Raw genomic sequence first — 16,704 nt, forward strand, 5'->3', positions numbered from 1 at the left:
AATCATTCCTAGAGCAGAGGCACAGCTGCCTCATCTCATACCGAAGGGCTGTTATTTACAAAAAAATCAGGTTTTTTCACTGGATGGCATTCCTAATTCAGAGTAGATGAGTCTGCTGTCTATTGAAATGCCCAGACTTTTTAGATAAGCCTGTAGATCCCCCAGTCTCCCCAGCCCTGGAGACACCTTTGCTGCCCGTGTCTGGCCTGGCCATTGAAGGTGTTTGTCAAGATGCTCTTCAAAGCCTTTGCAAACCTGATCGCTGCCGTCACTCATAACCCTGCACAGCTCCCTTAAAGTCAGGGAATTTTGGAAGCTTTGGGAACTGCACCTCCAGGCTTTAACACCAACATGCCCAGCACCTAGGAGCCTTGGTGCAGGGGGACTCTACACTCCCAGCCCCTCCATCTCCAGGGGGAAAACAGGTCAGCACTGGAGAGTTAAAAATAGTCCTGTATGTGCTGCAGCTGCTCTACACTTGATGTGTCACCAGGAAAACCCCAACAACCTGGCTGTTCAAAGAGGCAGATGAAACTGAATGTCTGCCATGAAACATCACCTCAGTCCTCATCATCTTCAAACAAGTTCCACAAGAAGCAAAACTCGCACAAATCGCCCCCACCCCAAAAAACCACAACTCGCGCTTTGCTCCAGACTGAAGCTGGAAACTACTCCTAGGCCAAAAGCATCCCAAACTGCAGAAGGGTGTGCCCTGGCTCCAGTAGTAAGAGATTGGCTTCAGAATGTTCAGCAGAGAATCTGCCCTGACCCCAGCCATCGTCCAAGCCTGGGTCTGTAGCAGAAGCTCTGAAAATACCAATGGGCTCTGAAGCCGCTCTCACTGACAGGACAATCCTTACTTCATTTGTCCCACTCTGGAATTCTGATTCTTGCATTGGAGGGGGAATTATTTTTCTAAACCATCACAACATTCATCACAGCACCTGGGAAGCCAAGATTACATCACATTAATTCCTACCTATTGACACGGTTCTGGTTGTCTGTCGGTTCCATTACAAAGCCTCAGCTTGAGTCAGCTTCTCTGGAAGAGAACAAACAGATATTCACCATCTGCATGAGTTCATGCCTAAAGCAGAGGTCAGGATCTCCAGGGACTTGCTACACCCAGAACCTGGAGTGCCTGACTGGGAGTCATTGCAGTGCTCCCTAAACATAAACCATCCAAACATGGGGATTACACGTCGCTGAGAAGAGGAGATCCAAGAGATCCGTTTTCCCCTTCCCTCAGGAGTGATGCTGCTTTCCAAGTCAGCTCTTAGCTCCGGATTTGGCCAAGAGCACGACAAACCAGGCCACTGCTACAGGCTTCAGGAAATTTAGTTCCGTTTTCAGAACAAAAAAGTCGCTGCCTGTCGGCAACAAAATGGGCCCCACGTGAATGGCAGCATTTGTGGAAAGAAGAAGGAAAAGAAATGGAGGGCAAAAAAAAAGCCTTGAAAAGACAGTTGTATATGAACAGGTAACCATATTCCCCCAGCAGATGCAAAAAATCTCAAAAATGCAGAAAAAGGACTGAAAACGTTTACATTTCAATTGGTGACGCTCACTTGCAGCATCTCACACTCCAGAGGGAGCAGAATCATTTCTCGCTGGGGAGGAGGCTGCAGGAGCATTCTGTGAAGTCTTGTGAACCACCCCACTTAGGGCAACTGGTGTGAAACAGGAGCAGAGACATTTGGGGGAAGAGGTGAAGCAGCTGAGCTCTAGGCAGTGGCTTTAACATCAGGGAAGGGACCAGCAGAGAACCATTCGGCAAGCCACAGAGAGATACAGGCCACTACAGATGGGAATCCTGTCAAACACCCGCCTCCCCGTGCTGCTGGGAAGCCTAAGAATGGACACTCACACTAAGCTCCGAGGACACATCTGGAAGCAAACAAACGCTGCATCTTTACTGCCACCTCACCATCATGAAAACCAAAATGTTGGCTGGAAAGCAAACTGCTTAAAAGAACAAGGTGCTCACTTGAATTTAAAGATAAACGAAGGTGGGAGAAGTAGCAAGTGCCTACAGGGAGAAGTCATTCCAACTTTCTTCCAACTTCTGTTGAATGGACCTGGCACCGGCATAACTTGTGTGGAGAGACATGCACATCCACTTGTGAATAAACAGCATGGCTTGGAGGCCTGCTCTGCCACCAGCTTATCCTTAACATGGCCACAAAGCACACGAGTGGCCAGCAGGAAAATCTGGATTTCACGAAACAGTCAAAACATTTTTCAATTCCTTTGACAGGGCCAGGTTTTCAACCACACTGCCGTCCCATGGATTTGAGGTTGCGCAGGTGGTGTTAACCTGACACTATTCGTGCAAGGCAAAAATGCTCTTGCAACCCAGCTGTGCTTCTGGACACAAGCTTTCCTCACTGTGGAGAGGAAAGCAGCTACTCCTGTGACCCTGATGGGAATTCCTACAAGCTTTTGACAGTGCTGTATTTGCCAGGCTCATTTCTGCATCCCCTAGCAGGACACATTTGATTGCTCTTCTCTCTGCCTTCTCCATCCAGCCACAGGCAAAGAGCTGCTCTAATGAAACAAGGAAGCGTGGAAGCTGCTTGGAAACTTAAACCTCATGTACCCATCTCAAGAGCTTGTCCTTCAAATGTTGCTATCACTAAACCTCACATGATATTTTTATGGGCAAAGCTTGGTGTTTTGCATATATTGAGGCATTGGAAGGGATAACTTGACATACAGTCAGAGAACACACGGCATTCACAGAACCACAGCCCCATAAAACCATAGAAGCATAGAATGTTTTAGGGTGGAAGGGGCCTTAGATTTCTCCTAGTTCCACCCCTCTGCCGGGGCCAGGGACACCTTTCACTAGACCAGGTTTCGCAAAGGCCTGTCCAGCCTATCCTTGAGGGATTCAAATATTCTGGTGGCCATTGTTGTTACACACACATGATAAACAAATCTGGATGGACAGAGCCATTGTAATTGCAATGGCCTTGATTCCTAAAACTGGAAACATGGTAAAGCGATAGCTTTGGCTTCACTTTGGGATGTGGGTGTTTCCACACGAGCTTTGCCACCTACCTCTGGAGTCCCTGGCTGCGACAGTTCAACTGTAAGAGAGGCCCCTGGCAGCTGCTCCCACTCCCAATGGGGCAATCCCAGGCCCCAGCTGGAGCACCTGCTTCAGGCACTGCCCAGGAAAAGCCCAGAGTTCCCCCTGCCACACATCTGCTGGCTCTGGCCTCAAGCCTCTCCTTCTCAGTGCTGGCACCTTTTGGCAGCACATGGGGCAGAACCCAGGGGCCTTTGCCATGTCACCCTCCTTTCCTAGGGATTGCCTGGCTCTCCTGCTCCTTAGAGACACTTAGGATCCAAGCTAAATCAGCAGCAAGCCCTCCTGCAACCTTGCCCTCTCCACCTGAAAGTGATTTGCCCCACTGCAGGCTGGAGAATAACAATGCTAAATATTTGCATAAGGAAGGCCTTAAAGGCAATTTCCCTGGTCAGCGACTCCCAGCAAACTGCTGTCAGCTTGCAGAGGCAGGAGCAAGAGGCTGGGTTTGAAACTGCTGCCATTTGGGCCCAGCGCTGGAATGCAGCAGAGACGGCCGTGGCTGGCCTGTTTGCACCCTGGCAGCCAAGCGCAGAATTACCTGGCACAAGCTGGCCTTGGGGGCGAGGAATGGCTCCCCAGTGGCAATAAAGGCGCTGCGAACAGGCTTTCTGGCCAAGCAGTGCTCCCCGAACAGAGCTGCGCTCCCTCCGTGCTGCTGCAGCCCGCGGGGCACTGCCTGAAGACGGTTCTGCCGTTGGCAGAGCCCGAGTGCCAACGGTCTCCAGGTGCGGTGTCCCGGTGCCACGGGGGGTCAGAGGGCACGGAACCCTGCTGGAGGGTCACAGGTCACAGAACCCTGCTGGAGGGTCACGGGTCACAGAACCCTGCTGGAGGGTCACAGGTCACAGAACCCTGCTGGAGCCTGCCCACACCCCCGCTGCACTGCGGGAACCCAGGCCTGCCTGGCAGCGGCACATGGGCTGTCCCCCAGGCGGGGGCCAGCAGGACCCTGTGCCACTGAGCCCCCGTGCCCTGCCCAGCAGCTGAAAAGGAGCCGCTGAGGGAGCCCTCAGGGATTTGAAGTGAGAAAGGCTCTGGTCAGAGACAGGATGCCTATTGCACGGCCTCTTTCCCACCTAACCCAATGGCTCCATATGAACTTGTACAGTCTTTGGAAATAAAAGCAGAGCTTTCATTTCGCTTCACATTTCTTTTGTTTTACTACAAAATTTTCCACTTCATCCTCTTTAAATGTTCAGTTTGGTTTTAAAGGACATAAAATCCCATGTCTCATTTTCCCTTGCCTAATGCTGGATTTCCAAGCCTTAAGGGAACTCTCTCACTTAAGCACTAAGGTACTTACTTCATACTGCCTCCTGGCCTCGCAGTACTGAAAAGGTCTCCTTGGTGTGCACAGGAGGCTTCTGGCTGTTGCATTCTGTGGGCAGATGAGTGTCCTGAGGAGCTCTGCCCACCTGGCTCTTGCGAGGAGGCTCCCTTGGCTCGCTGTGCTGCTGTGAGGAATTGCTGCTGATGGACCCCTCCTGCTTCTTGCCCTCCTCATATCCATCCCCACTGGCAATTTCCCTGAGACTCTCTCTTGGCATTGTGGTCTCTTCTCTGGCTGCAATCTGGGCCATCTATTTTTTTTTTCCCCTTAACTTTTTTATCCCAGAGGCATTACTGCCATTATTGATGAGCTCCATCACAGCCAGTGGCGGGTACATCTTGGTGTTATTTTTAAATGAACTGCTGCATTTCTACTCAAGAAAAGGAAAGCGACAAATGCTAACAACCAACCGCATAAAGCCAAGTTGTACAATTATGGAAAGCAATATATACATAAATCAGGTTTATTCCATCATAACCTATTTCTTCATTTAATTTTATGAATTCGGGTTGTTTGATGCTCTGGTATCAAAAATGTCTTCCCTTTTTCTGCTGCTCCCAGCATTTGAACTCCACTGTGAGAATTTTTGGCATACTTTAGGACCTATCCTAGTGGATCCCTTCAAGCTCAGAATATTCTATGATTTAGGACCAATGTCCCTGTACTCGGCACTGCTGAGGGTGCATCTGGAATCGTGGGCTCGGGTTTGGGATCACACTATGAGGCTGGGGCATGTCCAGAGATGGCACTGGAGCGGGTGCAGGGTCTGGAGCACAGGTGTGACGAGGGGCAGGTGAGGGAGCTGGGCGTGTTCAGCCTGGAGCAAAGGAGGCTCGGGAGGCACCTGCCGGGGGCTGCAGCTGCTGCAAGAGGCTGCTGCTGTTCTCCCTCACAGCCTGAGGGCAGCTGCGGCCCCCCGGGGTCAGAAGGGCTTTGCCAAGAGCTTCCTGCTGCATCCCCTGTGGGAATCCTTAAAATCAGAGGGTTTTGGGAAAGCTGCAAAAGGCAGGCCTCGGGGACAGCAGAGCTGCAATTAGAGCTAAGCAGTAGCCATAAGACCTATCAGCAGAAAAGTTATATAAGAAGTAGAAAAGTAAGGACAAATAGAACAATGGTCTGTGTATTAACACTTGGCTAGAATAACTCCCTAAGCTACAGAAAAGTATATCTAGTGAGACACTAGGAAGTTCTCAGCTTATGAATGGAGCTCTGTGCATTGTATTTTAAGGCTTACCAGCAGGTATTGTATTCGAAATAAGCGAGCATTGTTTTAACCAAAGGTACGTGCGCTTATAGTGGTTGGACAGAACTACTGTCAATATGCTTTGGCTTTGTGTGACTGGTCAAAAAGCTTTCCAGTGGGTTGTTACACTGAGTTCTCAGTCTGCTGTCGAGGACATGAGCTGCTGGCATCTTCCCCTTGTCATAACCATGTAATGAGAGTGATGCTAGATATTAAGCAGCTTGAGACGCGTTCCCCAGCAGTCCCATCCCGTTTGTGATTTGTACATAACCCCCCGGCCAGCAATACGCTGCTGCTTCTTTCTTCACCTTCTATGATCTGCACAGGACTGAAGCTGAGCCAGGCTCTTCAGCTTTGCCGCTTTTCAGCGTCTCTGCTCCACGTATGCCCTGTGACATCTCTCGGGTTTTTTTACGTCTCTCCTGGGCTTCTACCTAGTCCTCCTGCAGCCCTCCATGGAAATTCTTGCGCTTCCCTTTAGGCTCTGAGATGCAGAGAACTCGATGGCAGCTGCAGAAGAGAAGGCTAGTAGAGAGAGCAACGGTGAGTTTGATGTGGTTTACCTGGCACAAGCAGAAATGTGCAGCCCGTGGCTGGCTTTTACTTCTACAGCCTATTGCTACGGGAGCAGTTGCTGAAAGACATCAGGAGATTTGTGAGAGTGAAAAATGGGACGGCACGTCTAGCTGAGAAGGGGAGTGCCAAGCAGCAGAGTGTTGTGCATTCTTCCAGAGTGACTTAATTTATGGGACTAAAACAGAAATGGCACGTGGGCACGTGGTACAGCTCAGACGCAGACGTGTAGATCATCTCCACACAACCTTGGACCTTGTGATTAATTAGGCATTGAGAACATGAGCTGTGCACAGGACAGACTTCAGTGCCTCTCAGAAATACTGGAGCAGGTTTTGTGGTCAGGCATTGCCTGGGCAGGAGTGTCAGAGCATCCCCACTGCCTCCCTCCCTCCCTCCCTCCCTCCACATCCACCACGACGTGCCATACTGTCTCACTTGCCCCTATGTCGAGCAATTTTATTTCTTAAGTACGTTATGAATTTCATAAACTTTGATGTTTGGGAGATAGCTTCTTTTAAACCCCAGCTAAAGCCAAGAGGGGCTAAGAGAGAAGATAACCACTGCTTGTACAGAAAGAAAAATAGGCCACGAGGGATCGTTCTGATACTCTTGTCTGATCTCCTGCCATCTCCCAGCCAGGTCTGAACAGTCTGCAGCAAATAAAATCTAAGAACATCTGACCCTAAAATGACAGGTCTTTGACAAGGGGTCACCGCCTCTGGTATGGGAAGAGCTGGAAGTCACATGGTTCTAGCTCTGAGCAGGATCCTAAAACAGGCATCCCATTTGTAGTTCAATGCATACCCCCGCCCCAACACTCTTGTTCAGGGCTCTGAAGGTGTATCCCTAAGGACTGGCAAGAAAAGTGCAAAGCAGGTTTACAAGGAACAGCCCTGTTCCCAGAACATGGTTAATCTGAGATGGCACCACAGCTAAATACATTTTGTATAGAGCTGGTTTTAGAATCTCTATTGCTGGAAATGTGCTAATGATGACAAAGTATAACAAATAAAAATACAGGATTACTGTGATGACAAACTGCAGTGACCTACCTGCACATAAAACTGTTGTGATTTACCACCTGCCCTGGCAAGGGGACAGTGACGACAAAAGAATATTCCCCCCGCACTCCATGCTGAGGGACAGAGCAGCCACACAGTGGTAGGAGGCCCTACCCCCCACACCTTATTTATTTACGTTCAAAGGAGATTGTGGTCCGTTTGCTTATACTTGCCCAGCTTCAAACTCCATTTAATACTCCTCTTTCCCAACGGAATCTCATTCCTAATAGAGCCTTTCCGGCAGCAAAACTCTTTGGATTTGACATCCTGCTAAAATACTCAGCTAAGAACAGAAAAGTTCAGAAGACAAAGCACACGGTACTTGCATTTTTTAAAATACAAACCGAATACATGCATGCACTTCTATCAGAAGGACTGCAGTCTTCCCTCCTGTTTGAACACCGGCTGGGAAAATTATTTCAACTAGAAACGCCTGCCTGCAGAGGGGGATGCAGCCCTGTGGAAAACCGGGCCTGCCCTGGCAGAGACCTCCAAGCACGGGAGAAGCAGCAGGAGGCAACAATGATCCCAGCCAGGAGGGATACCCTGCCTGTCTCCAGGATCTTGCAGATACGGTGGGATCTGGAGGCAGTTACTGCAGGGTCAGTGTTGGTAAGCCTCATGGGCTTACCACATCAAATGACACCGAGACTTAATTCACAAACAAGTTGTCAGCAGCTGATAAAAATTCAGCCAATTCGCCCGTTCAAGCTTAATTAGAACAAATGACTGGGAAATTCTTAACCCTAAACTGTTCCCACAATCAGATAGGGCTTTCTGTCCTTATTTAGGCTGAAACTGTTCTTGGGACTATTTTCAGCATCACTGCAGTGGAGAGTTTTGCAAACCCAAGTACTCTGTTCCAGATACTTCGCTTACATTGTTTTGCTGGCTGCTTTTGCCACATCTGTATTTGTTTTCTAAAGCTTTGCCTGTTCTCTCCACTGTAACTGCTAGCAAATAACGCACAGCCAGCCAGGAGATGAAACTTGTATTTGTAATTCCTCCCTGGCTCAGTCTGCAAGGCTGGTGTGGCTGCCACTTGGTGGCATTTTAACGCAAGTAGAAGCAGGCAACTGTGCAGCTCTGGCTGTTCCTGAGAGTGGCGGCAGGGCCAATGAGAAACATTTGCTTGACAGGCAAGACTTAACATGGACCAAGAATTGCTCAGACATTGTCTTCCCCTGCATGCATTTTCCAAGAAAGGAAAAAAAAAAAAATAGGACAGTGCAAATCAACATTCCAAACTGGGAGAAATTGTAAATCCACGCACAGCTCTGTAAAGCCCATGGCCACAGGAACAGCCGGCACAGCGCTGCTGAAGGCACACAGGGCACTGCTATTTCCAGCCCCTTTGGCATTAGGGTAAAAGTCACCCCTCTGCATGTCTGCGGTGCTGATTCACACCCACTGGTTTTGAGCAGAAGGTCAGTTACTGTCCTTAATTAAAGTTTTCATCACTAACAGAAGGTCAAAGCTGGCAGACAAAAGGAACAGGTCAAACAGTCATCTTGTTCATGTCCTAGAATAGCCCCAAGTGAAAACAATGAGCATCTTTCCTAACCCACTGCAGGCCCCTGACCTGGCTCCAGGTTGAAATACCATGGATTTTTAAAAATTTTCTGTTATTTCATAGAATCACAGAATGGCTTGGGTTGAAAGGGACATTAAAGATGGTTGAGTTCCAGTCCTCCTGCTATGGGCAGGGACAACTCCAGGGACAAGGAGTAAATAAGGTTTGATAGGTAAAATGGGGAGAAGGGAACACAGACCTTCCTTCCACCCATTAGGGCAGCTTATCCCTGAGAGGCGCTAAGGCTTTTAATAGTGTGAACATAAAAGGCCAGTCCCTTGAAGATGCAGAAAGACCCAGCCATGATCCTGGTTGTCCTGCAGGGCCAGAAGGCAGAATGACTGCAGGCAGGAGCCCTTTCTACAGAAACTCCTTTGGGAAATGTAGGCATTTTGCTAGTATTTATTTCCTGTTCATTTTCTTGAGCCTCAAACCCGCAAACAGGTGGCTACTGCTCAATCTGTGCAGACATCTTCCTACATCATGAAATGATGTGGAAAAGGGAGATAATTCTTTCTTGTAATCACAATTATTTTGGGATACCATCCTTCTCTCCACACTCGCACAGGTCTTCAGAGATAGGGAAGGCATGTGACAGCATCAGGGCGAAGGCAGACACACCACTGGATGTGAGGATGGCAGGATGCTGCTGTCACACACCAGGAAATCTTGGTGTAGACAAGGGTGTCAACACACTGGACTAGCATGCTGATAAATCAAGATTCCAGAATCTCTCACTGAGATCAAGCATCCGTGTTTTATTGACTGTCTTATGACCATTATCAATACTTTGCTTTGATATTGCAATACAGTGACTTTTGAGCGGGAAGATGGAGGAATATGACTGTGAAAAGGAACCTGCTCAGCTGTGTTTGAGGCACAATGAAACTTCTTGTGCAAATAAAACTTCTTGCTTAACAGTTTTTGAACTTGCTTCTAAATATCTTGTATAAATAACATTGATCCAAAGCCCATCAAAGTCAACTGAAAGGTGACTGAAAAACTTGAAGGGTTTGGGGTTCTTCCTTTTTTTTTTCACAGAAGTGTGATTTCTCTGAAAGAATAACTCCTTGAGCCATACTGCAGGAATAATTTCCAGGAAATCTTTGGGTAGAGAAGGGTGTCAACTGAAAACACCAGTGCTGCGGATGCTGCCTCCACTGTTAGCCTGGCAAGGGAGAAGTGCTTGCAAACAGCTCATGTTTCCCTTTTGGGTTCCCTTGGCAGGTTTCTAAGTCACTGGGTCCTGAGTCCTCTCCCATAGGAAGGATGCCCTACTTTGGTACCAGATTCTGCTCTTGGACACTCACTGAGACCACCAGTGCTTGTAGGCAAATATCCAAATGCAAAATGTGCCTTATGTTCCACATTCAGCCACTTAATCCCTCCTTTATCAGAAGAGATTCCTCTCCCTGGAAGCTCTCAGACTCACAACAATGTCCAAGCAATCCTAAGGACCCATTGCAGTTTTCCATCCCCACCAAGCCAAATGCCAAAAAGCAGCCCAAGGAGGAATCCTCCCTGCGAGTCCCACCCCTCCAGCACAGGAGAAAGTCGGAGCTGTTTCCAGCCTCATTTTGGGTGTTATTTTGCCACCCAAACTTGGGTCTGTCAAAGCTGAAACTGAGCAAGACCCTCAGTAACACAGTCTGAGTGCAGATTTCCTTGTCAGCAACAGGTGTGAAAATTGTCCTGTTAGTTACTCCTAGGGGACACACTTACAGACCGTCATGACATGGGCCCATTCAGACAATTCATTGCACTAGGTAATTTCATAGGTAGGTGTCACACTGCGATACGAAATTACTCGCACACGGACGTTAGATGTGAAAGGGGCAAGAAAAGAACTCAAAGAGAGGATTTGGTTTTCTGACTCCACTAGATATAGAATTCCAAAAGTGACAGTGTATTGGAGGATGAAATTGCCACCTCTCCAACCACGCTGGTTAAACTAACAGTTCATCAATTCTTTCTACCCACAAACAAGAATGTAAAACAAGCATTATTTACAAGAAGAGTGTGAGAAAATTCAGTAGAAATATGTAAACATCAGAAGGTATAGAAAACTTTTAGAAGAACTTTAAAACTTTCAAAAGAACAGGGTGACAGTAGGTACCACCCTCCGTCTCTTCTTTTGCAAGGTAGAAAAGCATTACCCTCAAAAAACACAAAAGTTTTCCAAAAGTAACCAAGAAAATCTACAACTGTATTTAAAACAAAAGTAATGTGCAGGTGCTTTGCATTGAACAAAAAGAAAATAAATAAAACCAAAGTTTTCTAAGGCTTCAGAAGAACAGAGAACTTGGAACTATTTACATCCTGGAGACCCAGTTAAGGCATTTGGTTCCAGTCTGGGTCACTGTAAATTCTGTCTCCTTCTGTGTATGAGGTCAGGCCAGCTCTTGGTCACGTCACTTGGCTTTCCAGAGCAGAAAACTCTGGAACAAAAGGAGGAAGAGAGAAAACATTTGGTTGGATTCATCCAAGAGGCACACCTGGCAGAACACAATCAATGACTCGAGTGACTTTACTCCAAGAGGACCTGCACAACTTTTTGACTTTCAGCAGCTGCCTCTTTCTGGAGAGGATTTTTACAGCCTCCCAGCCACTCAGCCAGGCACATCGTGCTTATTTTCTATTGCAAGTTTGCCAGCAGACCATGGCAATGCATCCCTTTGCCCAGAGGGGCCCACAAACCTTGGTCTTTTATGGAAAATGACACTGCAAAGGCCCCATGGGGTGGCAGGTTACAGCTTTTCAGTATTCCCCACTGCTTGTACCACAGGACAACACAACATTTGTAATGATTAAGCTGTACAATCAAAAACAGCTTATCAGCAGCTCTAGGAAATCCTTTTGGCCAATACTGATCAAAGGCCCAGCAAGGAGTCAAAAATTCAAGTGCTGTTCAGCTGTAGCCAAGCTACTTAGCAGGTGCTGCCCTGACAGGGCAGCTCTCCCCCATCCCTCCCTCTCTCTTTGCTCCCAAAAGAAGTGCTCAGGAGGAAGCAGAAGCCGGGCTGGCTACAGGGCCAGCCCTGTCTGGTGTCTTCAGTAACTACAGGCAGGGCTGTAAAACAAACACTTACTGTTCTAACTTCAGGTCTTCTTCTCTTGTCTTGTCTGCTCTTGTCCTTACGTGGCAGAGAAGTCACTGGAAAAGGATTCTTCTCATCCCCTGCAGATCCCTGAAAAACCACAGAGAGAAAGCTGGTCAGAGAGAGATGCCTAAAGCAATTCCAAAGCCAGGCTTTCCTAAATTCCCAGAGAAAACGTTCATTTCTCCCAGGCATAGTCTATGCAACGAGCTCTCCCCCTCTTGCCTTCTTTCCTAGCACTCCCTCCAATAATCAAAATGGAACCTTGGCTTCTCACCTGGCAGCTCTCAGTGCTTTGTACCATTAAACTTTTCCCAAGCACAGAAAAATTCAGGAGCAGGTTCCTTGTTCAATGGCTGAGAGTGCAGTGAGGACTGGAAGCAGGAAAATTATCAGGAAAAAGCAAGCAATTAGAAGGCAGCTAATCAGTGTGCACAGTCTGGCCTAACATATAGCCCTGCCCCCGCCCCCCACAAAACATCCTCGACCCCATACCTCCAGCTGTCAGTAAAGAGCCAAATTTTTAAAAACAGCCAGTAAAATCTGATTTTTTTAACCCATAAATGCAACAATTTTGTCAGCATGCTATAAAACCTGAGGCCCAGGTTGCAGCCATACCCACAGGTTATTTATAAATAAATCAAAATTTCTTTTTATAAACCCACTGCAGTTGCCTACAGTCAGAAATGGTCACTTATCTGAGAGGATGTTTCTGAAGTGAATCCCACAGCACACCTGGGTTGCAGGAATCCTCCCACCAGCTCTCCTGGGTACCACTGTTGATGCCCTGGGATTGCTCCTTGTGGTCTTCCTCCACTTTCCTGTGCTTGGCAAACAAAGGATCCTGGCTCATGGCAGGGTTATCCACGGCAGGCAGGTCCAGGTCATCAGTCGCAGTTCTGGGTCTCTTTTGGGTCGTTGTGGTCGAATTTGGTGCACGTTGTGCAGCAGTCATGGCCGGCAGTGCTGGCAGCACCACATTTTTCCTCTCAGTTTGGAACGAATCTTCTGATGCTCTGGACCAGAGAAGCAAATTCATGATCATGATGTACATATAACCTAGGCATTTCTTAAAAGTTCGCCTAGATCCTGCCATTCATGCCAATGTCTCAATTAGACATCACTTCCAAAGCTGAGCGGCTACAAATAAGAGGGAGTTTGAATTGGCAGAGACTTTCGCATTCAATAACAGTGGCCCAGCAGATTTCTGATCATCTGAAATCAGGATGACCTGGGAATTCTGGCAGCAAGAAGCAGCCCCAAATAGCTCTCAACCCTGTTTCACCACTGCTCATTTCCATCTTTTTTAGCCAGCTTCACAAAGTTTCCAAGAACACACCAAGCAGTGAATCCCAGCTCATGGACCGCAGCATCAGAAGAGCAGGAAATGAAGTTAAACCCAGGGAGAAGGCTCAGGTGTGAGGCTGCACTTCTTGCCTAACTCTGCTGGGCATGGGACGGTCCGCTCACCTCTTTCAGCACCCACTTTTCCCGTGTTTTGGTCCCTAGTCACTGCACACGTGCTCTCCAGCTGCTCTGCCTTGGCTCAGCTGATGCTGCACCGAGGATGATTTGACACAGAGCACAGCACCATCCTCGACCCGATCCAGACTCCTCTCTGCCCAAAACTACCTCCTACCCTTCCCACTCCAAAAGCCAGCGCATGACTAAGACAGCTGCTCATTTTCCCTGAGGAAAAGGGAGGAAGGAACTCCAGAATTAAAGCTCTTCCATTCCTACTGCGATTGGAACATCCCGTCCCCCAGCCAGTCATCAGCCCCGACACCTCTGTGCTTTCAAAGGATGTCAGAAGGGAAGGGCTCCCTACCCTTACTCACCTACACCTTCAGAGTGGCTTTCTGCACTGGTTGCTTCTGTGGGAATTGTCAAAATCAGAGAGTTTTAGGAAAGCTACAAAAAGCAGACCTCAGAGACAACAAAACTACAATTAGAGCTAAGCAATAGCCGTAAGATTTATCAACAGAAAAATTATATAAGAAGTAGAAAAACAAGGACAAATAGAACAATAGTCTGTATATTAACACTTGCCTAGAATACCGCCCTAAGCTACAGAAAAGTACATCTAGCAAGATATTAAGAAGTTCTAAGCTTAATAATAGAGCTTTGTGCATTGTGTTTTAAAGCTTACAAACAAGAATTACATTCAAAATAAGGAAACCCTCTTTCAACAAAAAATGCATGTACTGCTAGTAGTTAGATACAACTACTATCAATATGCTTTTGTTTTGTGTGATTAGTCAAAAAACTTTTGAAGTAAGTTGTAACATTAAGTTCTTTGTGTGCTACCAAAAATGTAGACTACTACTGTCTTCCCATTGTCATAACCATGTCATAAGACTAATGCTAAAAAAGAAACTTAACACGCGTTCCACAGCAATCCCATCCCATTCATAATTTATACATAAACCCCCAACCAACAATAGCTTCCAGCATGTAAAGGCCAATCTGCAGCAGCTGTAGCTGCAGAATGCACATCACGTTAGAAGCAAACTCTTGAGTGTCTGGACAGGAGATACAGGAGTTCTTCATCTTTCCCTTCTGAAGAGAGACTTAGATTTACATATCTTTCTGACATCCCATCACTGCATACTCACTTCAGTTTATTGGAGCCTTTGTTTGCTGAAAGCGGAAATTATTTTGTTGGGATTTTTTTGTCTCATTCCTTTTTCTTCCTGGGAGTATCCCCCTTGTCTTCCCTCTAGCAGCAAGAATAAAAACAGGGAAAAAAATTCACTCAGGTCTTGGAAGTTCACCTAAAGTACAGACCAATACAGCTCAGTTTGATAGATTCTGGCTGAAAACAAAAAAAAACAACACACTGGAACTCCCTTTAGAGGAGAAGCATCACGGCTCTACTGCCAGCCTATGAAGGGGAAACTCCACACGGGTTTTTCAAACACCACCTTGGTCATTGTCCAAACCCACTTCCTCTAGCCCCTCTCACCTTCTTTTTGGGGGACTCCTCAGGACTCCTCATGGCTTTCCTCTTCACGTCTGCCTCCCTTGCAGGCGAGAACAACTTCTTCTCCCCAGGAGGCAAGGGCACCTTCCCTTTGTGCAAATCCCCAGGCCTGTGGCCACTGGGCATGAAGGCATCATACTCCTGAGCATGTCTCAGGAGACTGGGCTCCAAAAAGCCTTTGGTGTTGACCTGGTGGGAGCCCTTTCTCTTCTCAGAGGCCTTGTGAAGTGCCGGCTTCAGGCCTTTTTTGTCGGTGGCTTTTGGCTTCACTGTTTTCTTGACTTTGGGCTGGTCCTTGCAAGACTGGCCTGTGACCTGCAAAAGACCAGCCTCACTCTCTACCTTCCAGACTCTCTTGGATTCGTCATGTACCTGGGACATACTTGGCCTTTTGATACCCAGAGTATTCTTGGGCAAGGCCTCCTTGGTGTGCACAGGAGGCTTCAGAAAGCTGGGCTTGGATGTAACATCAGATTCGTGGGCAGGCTTGGCCACTTGGCCACAACTCTGGTCAGGAACCTTGGGCACGTGGGCAGAGCTCTTGTCAGGCTCCTCGTGCTTCCTGTTCTCAGAGGGTTTTTGCACTCCCAGCTTCAGGCCTTTTCGGAAAGCGGGTTTTGGTTTCTCTGCTTCTTGGACTTACAGCTTGTCTTTGGAGGACTGGTCTCTGACCTCCAACGGACCAGGCTCGCTCTCCAGCTTCAGGACTTTCTTGGATTTGTCATGCTCCAGGGGCTCGCTGGGCCTTTTGATACCCACAATCTTCCTGGGCAAGGCCTCCTTGGTGTGCCCAAGAGGCTTTAGAGAGCTGGGTGTGCTCATACCATGAGATTCCTGAGGAGCCTTTGTCACTTGGCCAGAGGTCTTATGAAAATGCTCGGTCATTTGGCCAGAGGTCTTGTGAGTGTCCTCGGCCACTTGGGAAAAGGTCTTGTGGAAATCCATGGCCACTTGGCCACAGCTCTTGTAAGAAGGCTCCCTTGCCTTGGAGTGGTGCTGGCAGGAATTGCTGCTGATGCCCCGCTCCTGCTTCACACCCTCCTCACGTCCATGCCCATGGGCAATTTCCATGGGACCCTCTCTTTGTACTGCTCTTCGCTTTATCTGGGTCATTAGGTTGTCAAGGTGCCACTTCTTAGAAGCTGATGGCTCAGGCTGCCAACAAAAGAGAAAAGAAGGATTCAAGACTGATGCCTTTTTGGCTCTTTCTGTCCTAGCACAGCTCCCCAGAGCCCAGAGACTCTTGCCCAGAAGTCTGGCCTTTGGCCTGTGAAGAACTGACTCTAAACTAACAGGCCACAGGCACTAACTTGCTCCTTGAGCATGGTATGATGGAACCCCACACAAGGTGCTGTTTCTGCTTGGTTTCTAACTCTCAACACTGTTTATGGTCAAAGAACTTAGGCTGGCCTCCAGGCAGGCTCCTTCTGCCAAGACTGAAGTTCTGCTCAGCAGAGAGATCTCTTGTAATTTACCAGAAGCCCTGGCCAAAATGGGCAGGGTTACCTTTGCCTGCAATGGAAATTCGGAAGTCTCTGTTCTAGCAGGTGTCCGAAAAGGTGGCAGGAGAGGTGACAGGGGGCTGCTCATTTCCTGGAAAGAGAAGGAGAGAAGAAGCTCACAGGAGTTTTGCTGATGGACACAGAGGCAGTTTCACCCTTCCCAGAGTCAGAGGGATCCACTTCCCCATGGATTTGTACCGGCTTTCCCATGGAGATCTGGTATTGAAGAGCACCCACCTCC

At 47.9% G+C, this 16,704-nt stretch overlaps 1 protein-coding gene across 1 annotated transcript; it reads right to left on the reverse strand.

Moving 5' to 3' along the window:
* Positions 1-12,649: 12,649 nt before the first annotated feature.
* LOC137472756 (AF4/FMR2 family member 1-like) lies at positions 12,650-16,211 on the reverse strand. The gene is made up of 4 exons (XM_068188126.1): positions 15,923-16,211; positions 15,634-15,889; positions 14,594-15,276; positions 12,650-12,994 (listed from the first exon to the last, which is right to left on the reverse strand). Exons 1-3 carry the CDS (start codon positions 16,072-16,074, stop codon positions 14,908-14,910), a joined length of 777 nt encoding a protein of 258 aa, XP_068044227.1. The 5' UTR covers positions 16,075-16,211; the 3' UTR covers positions 12,650-12,994; positions 14,594-14,907.
* Between the last annotated feature and the right edge of the window lie 493 nt (positions 16,212-16,704).

This window comes from Anomalospiza imberbis, chromosome 4 (genome assembly GCF_031753505.1).
Source record: "Anomalospiza imberbis isolate Cuckoo-Finch-1a 21T00152 chromosome 4, ASM3175350v1, whole genome shotgun sequence".
NCBI lineage: Eukaryota > Metazoa > Chordata > Aves > Passeriformes > Viduidae > Anomalospiza > Anomalospiza imberbis.

What these genes read in the sequence shown, in the direction of transcription:
- LOC137472756 (XM_068188126.1), bottom strand. Translation starts at nt 16,074, where the DNA reads ATGACCCAGATAAAGCGAAGAGCAGTACAAAGAGAGGGTCCCATGGAA. An exon ending in AGGGAGCCTTCTTACAAGAG is followed by an intron (nt 15,890 to 15,922) that starts CTGTGGCCAAGT and finishes TTTCCACAAGAC; the next exon opens with CTTTTCCCAAGTGGCCGAGG. An exon ending in GCGAGCCTGGTCCGTTGGAG is followed by an intron (nt 15,277 to 15,633) that starts GTCAGAGACCAG and finishes GGTCTTTTGCAG; the next exon opens with GTCACAGGCCAGTCTTGCAA.